Source organism: Crocodylus porosus, unplaced genomic scaffold, assembly GCF_001723895.1.
Source record: "Crocodylus porosus isolate Cpor-Errol unplaced genomic scaffold, CroPor_comp1, whole genome shotgun sequence".
Classification (NCBI taxonomy): domain Eukaryota; kingdom Metazoa; phylum Chordata; order Crocodylia; family Crocodylidae; genus Crocodylus; species Crocodylus porosus.
The window spans coordinates 2235056-2242755 of NW_017728945.1; the positions used below are offsets into that span (position 1 = coordinate 2235056).

The 7700-nt window shown below is 51.0% G+C and overlaps 1 protein-coding gene across 1 annotated transcript in view; it reads right to left on the reverse strand.

Annotated features, from left to right (window-relative positions):
- Nucleotides 1–1917: 1917 nt before the first annotated feature.
- The window catches only part of RAX2 (retina and anterior neural fold homeobox 2), an 8472-nt gene continuing 2689 nt past the window's right edge, over nucleotides 1918–7700 (reverse strand). The window contains exon 2 of the mRNA XM_019550701.1: nucleotides 1918–3296. Within this exon, the coding sequence (XP_019406246.1) occupies nucleotides 2853–3296 (444 nt within the window). The 3' untranslated portion in view covers nucleotides 1918–2852. The remainder of the gene's footprint in view (nucleotides 3297–7700) is intronic.

The window sequence follows — 7700 nt, forward strand, 5'->3', positions numbered from 1 at the left end:
GGCAGAACTGAGAAGCATGAAGAGGGTACTGGGAGGGGCAGAGATGAGCACATCAGGGGCACAAGCAAACCCTGAGCCCATCCCTGTCCTTATGGCTCCCTGTCCCCAGGCTACAGTGTCCCCCACCCCCTACTCATTGTAGAACAGTCCCTGCTGACTTGCAGCTTGCTCCTTCCCCTCCTGAGACGTGTGGGGCTGAGTTCTCTGCCTGGTGGGCTGTCCAGCCCCTTGTTGCTTTGCCATGGATGAGCACAGCAGGACAGTGGTCAGGACACCTGTATGGCAGCCTTCATCCCCAGCAGGCAGCCGGCTCGTGGGACACTGCTCACTGGCCCTGCAGGTACCAGATGTGTGCTAAGAAGCAAAATGCAAATGGAGTGAGACAAAAGGAGTGATGGGAGCAGGCCACAGGCTGTGGGGACAGGGCACCCACTCCGGTTGGTTAGCTAAGTCCCAGGGGTGGCCTAGCCATTTCAGCAGCCGGGCGTTCTAATTGCAGCCAGGCTAGATATTAAGGCCAACTCCTCGAAGGAATTTAAGGCATTTAACTGCCTCTGAACCTAAGGCTACTCAAAAGTCTGCCAAGGTTTGGGCCTAAAGCACCAGGCAGGACGGGGCAAAACTAATGAAGACAAGCCTCCCTAAAGTCCCAGGACACCTGTACTATTTGTGCATGACCCTGGATTAAGTCCTATGCTCTCACAGGCTCACAAGAGGCTCATAAGCAGAAGCAAGGGTCACCTTGTGGTGAAGGCACTAGCCTGTGATTCAGAATAGGTGAGTTTACCTCCTGTTTCTCCTAGGGATTTCCTGTATGACTCTGAAGAGGCCACTCCATCCTTCTTCCTCCAATTCCTACCTACTTGCATTGTGAGATCCTTAGAGCAGGGCCCATTTTCTGGTCAAGTACCTGTACAGCACCCACTACCACGGAGTCAGGATCAGATTGGGCACTACCATAAAACACATCATCGGTATCCAGCAACGTCACCTTGGTTACAGTTCACTTGGGTACTGCTGTCTGCGAGGAGAGTGGAGCAGGGGCCCCTGGAGCCCAGCAATATGTTATGAGAGGGAACCTGCTACAAGACATGAAAGCTGCAAGATAAATGGACTGACATTTGGTAAGCAGCAAGGTGAATATTAGGGAAAATTGCCCCAGTGGAAACTGTCACCAAAGGGAATGGGTGGGGGCAGCAGAGACATAACAAGGAATTCTGATACCCTGGGAGGTGGGGAGAGGAGTGCCGAGCCCCAGTCTTACCCCCCCATACACGGACTGCTGCTGCCCCTGTATGAGCTGCTACTGCCACCCAGGAATCAGTGCCAAGACAAGTGCCCCACTCACTCCACCTCCTTATGCTACTGGAGGGCAGGACACTTCAGTTCAGGATGCTGCAAAAGCTCCTATAAGAAAATATGGACAAGACCCAGCAAAACTGCTTTGTCTTCCCATGTCTGTAATTCAGAGCACAGACCTGGAGCACTCTTCAGTAAAAGAAGTTCCCACAAACAAACAGGTGTTATTTTTCAAAAGAATAATGAAAGTAGATCCAGCACTCTGGTCAGACCCCATCTCAGGCAAGTATATCCTGTCCCTCTAACCTTAGTCTCTTACCTCCCTTAAAACACACTGTAGTGCTGCTGTCAGGTCGTTCTCCACACCAGAGTGCTGTATTTTAGTCATTGGTTAAATTAAGCAATTCCTACATTAAGCACAGCCTGTAAGGAGCACCGAGGAAACTTGAGACAAAATATGCTTATTAAATTATTACTAACAAACCATCTACTATTGCTGTATTAGCAGTAAAAAGAGTGCCCGGGAAGGTCCTGTGCCCAACAGTGACTCAGAACAGGCCCGTCTTTCACTGCATTTCTCAATAGAGCCACCATCATTCTCTGACACGGGTAAAAAAACCCCAACAAAAGTTGTTCTCTAGGAAACTAGATCATTTCATTTTGATCTTTTTAAAATCTGCAACATATAAAAAAGGAATAAGAGTAAAGACAAAGGGGCTGAGGAACAGCTATTCGGGGGAAAGCACAGTCTATCAAGTCCAGGGAGCCAGAGATCTGTTGGTTTAATTCACAGGGATTCACCAATCTGTGGGAGTTCAAGAGTCCCTGTGGGGGCCTGGCAGTTTTCTATTGCCAGTCATTGGTACAGAGGGCTGCTTGTTCCACTCGCTGATGCGAGAAGCCAAGGCTTCCTGAAAGGCAGGGCTCTGGAGATACAGGACCTCCCAGATGGGAAGGCCAGCAAATGTCACCCCTGCATGGAGCCCAATCCTGTTCTCACACCTCTCACTAGGCAATTAGCAGCCTGGGAGGATTGTTTTGGTGCAGGTCCGAAGGGAAGGGAAGCTCTGGATCAGGTCCTCAGCTGGTGTAAATTATCATGGCTCCAGCCAAAGAACGGGTCCTCTGCAGCTACAAAGAAAATGAAAGCTCAAACAGGCATGGTGCTGTCCACTTGGCTTTGTGGAGGTGATAGTCAAAGTAGCTGCTCTTGAATTCTCCTTTGTGGAGGTCTTAGGTGTCTTGGCCTTTTGCTAGACTCCATGGTTGCTTCCTTGTTCGTGACCCCAACTGATTCAGCCAGAGGAGGCTTCTAAACACGGGGCAGGGCAGAGAGGAGGGTTCTGCCCCCAGCACTGAGCTATGGCATTGAAAGTGTGTTAGCAGCTGGGCAAGCTGCTGCATAGTAGGGTCCTAGCAATTCCCCACCCTTCTCCTCAGCTGGGGCTTCACGGTGTCCAACATCTATTCAGTGCAACCCAAAATGGAGAGCAGCCAAAGTGACAGGCATAGGAGTTTGGAGAGTTGCAGGGAAGAAGGGAAGTGACCATTTATCAAATAGGCTGCCAGGTTTTGTCAATGGTCTGAATATGCTCCTTGGCTTTCATCCGTAACGATGCAATACTGGAGCTTCTCTGGTCGACGTCTTCCAAAGGGTACTTGTCCACAAAGGTGGTGGCACACTGGTAAGGGGTGGGTGCCATGGGCTGCATGGTCTGAGACATTGGTGGCGGGCTGTTGAGGAAGGAGTGGCCAGTGTAGGCAGGCTGCAGGGCTTGGGTAGGTCCCATGAAACCTGGAATGCTGTGCACCGTGGTAGCGCTAGAGATAGGGGAAGTCAGCCAGGGGTCCAGAGGTAAGGAGTTGCTCATAGGCCCAACATTGGCAGTCATGGGGGGCCTATTGAAGGACAGCATGGGGGTGTCATGGAGTTTCATTGAACTGGCTTCCATTTTCTCCTGCCGTCTCCACTTGGCTCTTCTGTTCTGAAACCACACCTGCAATGGGAGATGCTGAACAGTGATTAACTGCAGGTATACCTATGCTGCACCAACTCACACCAAACTAATTTAATTAGCATTCAGCACAACAGCCATAGACATCCAGGACTGTAGGATTACTGCCCACAGTAGCCATCTGCAGAGAACCTAGAGTCTCCTGTTCCCAAATCACCCCTGCCACACACTGGGCTAAAGGAGAATCCTGCCGTACAGGGTCTATGATGCACAGCTGAGCAATTCCAAGTCTATTAGCAGAGGGCAGCGATAACATAGCCCCACACACAGTGCTTCCCCATCTTGGTACCACATGAAGACTGGGAACTGAAGATGCTGTGTGACAGCTGAATGCTGTTTCCATCATTACCCACAGGACAGTCACCTCTGTTGGGATGTTTCAGACACACAGTTCTGTATGGTGTCCCTCTGGCAAGCCTCATCCCCAAGCACTTTATGAGTAGCTAAGAGGAGGGAAGGAGGCTGCGAGGTGTGATGTGAACAAGAGGAAAAACAGAGGTGTCCAGGGAAGAGCCATTTATACAAAGATGCTTTACCCCAAAGCTGCTGCTCAGACCAAGGTGCTCTTACCCTGGGGCACCTGAGATTGACTTCTCTAGTTTAGACCATACTTCAAGGCCACCTCAACTGACCTCCTGCACTGCACAGGCCAAAGGGCTTCTCCCAGGAATCCTGAGGTCTAGCTTTAGTTTCCAGGCACTGGGCCGTTTTGGCTTTGTCTGGTAAATTAAAAAACCCTTTTCTATCAGCAACCTTCTCCCCATGTAGGTATTTATATCCTGTAGTCAATCCATCTTTATCCTTATGTAGAACAAGCTCAGAACCATGTGGCCTTTCACTGTCCCTTGCCTCCATCATCCCATTCATTTAGGCTCCCCCATGCAAGTCTGGCCATGACTCCTGCTGGACTCCATCAGCACCACTCTTCACCGCTGGGGACCTGCTCCCTGTCTTCTTCCCCACAAATACAGTCAGGTTTGAGCCTTTAACCACATGTTATGCATTAGGCTTCTTCACAACTGTAAACTCTTGCTTTACAGCATGTTCCAGGAGCATGCACTTCCACTGCAAAAAGAAGGACTAGCCAGAGGTGTCCCTCATGAATCTAGCAATACATCTCAACCTTGGCCCTGCGGCCTCACTTCTGTTATAGTCTTGGACCTCCCACCATACCACTCTGCTAGTATATACCACTCCTGTATATACCACTCTGCTACTGCACCTCAGGCCTAAAGCTTGTTATTCAAAACAGAATGATAAAAGACGATGATATAGCAGAATCTGAACAGCACGGCATATGCAAAGGAAAATTCTCTCTTAATGCTCTATTAGAATTCCTCGAACTTTTCAGCACAATAGTGGAGAAAGGAGAAGTGGCTGACAGAATTTATTTGGACTTTCAAAAGGCCTTTGACAAAGCCCATCACAAGAAGCTGATAAAGAAGCTAAGTAGTAACTGGGTAACAGGCAAAATATTGGCAGGGATCAGAAACTGGTTTGGAGACAGAAAATAAAGAATAAGAGCAAGTACTCAAGTTTCAGCATGGCAAAAGTTTAACGGTGTGGGCCTCAGACCCTGGACTCCAAGGCTGCTGTTCACTGATCTGAAACTGGGGGTGAGTAATGAGGTAGCAAAATTTGCAGGGCACCAGATTATTTAAACTAGCCAAGAATCCAAAGGGAATTAGAGAAACTCTGGAGGGATCCTTAAGACTAGGATGGAGAATAACGTCCTTTAATGCCAGGGATTTACATGTGCAGTAGGCCTGTGCAAAGTGGCGAGTATTTGCTTTGGATTTGGATTCGGCCGATTTGGAGGACAGTGATTCAATTTGGTGATTCGAATCACTGTCCTGATTCGATTCGGCCAAATCTCTGAATCAGCCAGGCCCATCCTCTGCCCGCTCTCCCAGCCTGGCAATGGCTGCCCTGTCCGCCCCAGCTCCTGGCTCTTTGGAAAAAAAAAAAAGTCCAGACTCATCAGGTGCTTCTGGGTGGGGGACAATCCCCATTGCCTTCCACTGCCCCACGCTACATGGGGAGCTCTGCATGAGCCCCCCAACCCTGCCTCACTCCCCCAGCCCCCCCATGGGTGCCCCACCTGGGCCAGCTCTGGCTCTTTAAGAAAAAAAAAAAAAAAACCCCTGAAAAGCCCCCAGACTCACCGCTCCTGTCAGCAGGGGTGATCCCTGCTTCCCCCTCCTGCCCCGCGCCACGTGGGGGCTCTGCACGAGCCCCCCACAACCCCCCCACAGCTGCACCAGGAGCGATGAGTCCCAGGGGTTTTCTCCAGTGTTTTTTTTCTGAAAGGGCCGGAGTTGGCCCAGACGGGGCACCTATGGGGGGGCTGGGGGAGCGAGGGTGGAGGGTTGTGGGGCTCATGCAGAGCCCCCCATGCAGTGTGGGCCAGTGGGAATTGCTCCCTGCCCAGCACCACCTGGTGAGCACCAGGGCTTTTTTTTTAAATGCTGGGAGCTGGGGTGGGCAGGGGCAGCCATGGGGGCGCTGGAGGAGTGGGAGGTTGGAAGGGCTGGCAGGGGTCCCTCCATGGACCCCTCCTCCTTCCCCCACTTCCCCCGCCCCTAGTACTTACCAGCTTGGAGCTGGCTGCAGCTCCCTGCTGCAGCCACCGGGGACTGCCCGAATCATCAAAGCTCTCTGAATCTTTTTTTGAAGATTCAGAGAGCTTTGAATCAGCAACCTAAAGATCAAAGGGAAGCTGGGTGACAGCAAGCATGGGCTGATCACCTTCACCATCTGCTGAAAAGCTGTCAAGTCAGTCAGCAGTACAGAGGTCCCCAACTTCAGGAGGGCTGACTTTGACAAGCTCAGGAGACTTATTGGTGAGGCCCTAAGGGACCATGAGGCCAAGGGGAGGGGAGTCCAGGAAGAGTGGTTGCTCCTCAAGGGAGCGATCCTAGATGCACAAGCTAAGGCTATTCTGTCTCAGAGGAAAGGCAGCAAGAGGGCACAGCAGCCCCCTTGGCTCAACAATGAACTAGCGGTCCTCCTGCATCTAAAGACAGACCTAGGATGGAGGATGGGATCCACCTCCAAGGAGGAATATACTGCACTGGTCCGGACCTGCAGAGAGCAAATCAGGAAAGCTAAGGCTGCAACTGAACTCCAACGGGTCACAAATATCAAGGACAATAAAAAGTCCTTTTTTAGATATGTGGGGAGCTGGAGGAAAAGCAAGGGCAACACTGGGCCCCTGCTAAACCAGAAGGGGGAACCGATGACTGACACCCAGGAAAAAGCCAACTTGCTAAATGGGTACTTTGCGTCGGTCTTTCACATGGCCCCTGCCCATTATGGGACAGGGACGCCTAAATGAGGGTGGTTCCTTACCCTCCATCAATGCCAATCTTGTGAAGGAACACCTTGAGAGGCTGCACACCTTCAAGTCAGCCAGCCCTGACAATCTACACCCCAGGGTACTCAAGGAGCTGGCCTGCATCCTAGCTCAGCCCCTGGCATGGATCTTTGAGAGCTCTGGTGAAGTGCCCGAAGATTGGAAGAAGGCTAATGTGGTACCTATCTTCCAGAAAGGGAGGAAAGTGGATCCGGCGAACTATAGGCCCATCAGCCTAACCTCTATCCCAGGGAAGATCTTAGAAAAAATCATCAAAGAGGCCATTCTAAACAGACTGGCTGATGGCAACATCCTGAGGGACAACCAGCATATGGGTTTGTTGTGGGTAGGTCTTGCTTGACCAATCCCATTTCCCTTTACAACCAGGTGACCTGTACAAGGGAGAGGAGTTTGATGTCGTATATCTCGACTTCAATGATCACCTTTTGGCAAAACTGGCCAACTGCAGCCTCGGGTCCACCACGATCTGTTGACTGGGGAATTGGCTCTGTGGTGGGACCCAGAGGGTGGTGGTGGTTGATGGAAGTCAAGTGTCATGGTGCCCTGTGACCAGTGGGGTCCCTCAAGGCTCTGTCCTTGGACCCATTTTATTCAACCTCTTCATTAATGATGTAGACACTGGAGTCAGAAGCAGACTGGCCAAGTTTGCCAATGATACCAAATTTTGGAGTAAAGCATCCACATCTGAGGACAGGGGGGTAATCCAGGCTGACCTTGACAGATTTATGAAATGGGCGAGAACCCGATGGTGTTTAACACAGAAAAATGCAGGGTTCTCCACCTTGGGAGGAAAAACCTGCAGCATGTCTATAGGCTCGGCAGTGCTACACTGACTAGCACTACAGACAAGAGGGACTTGGGGGATCAGGATTGACCCCAAGATGAACGTGAGCCTTCAATGTGATGCTGCAACTAGTAAAGCGAGCAAAACGCTGGCTTGCATCCATAGATGCTTCTCGAGCAAATCCCAGGACGTCATTCTCCCCTTGTACTCGGCCTTGGTGAGGCCG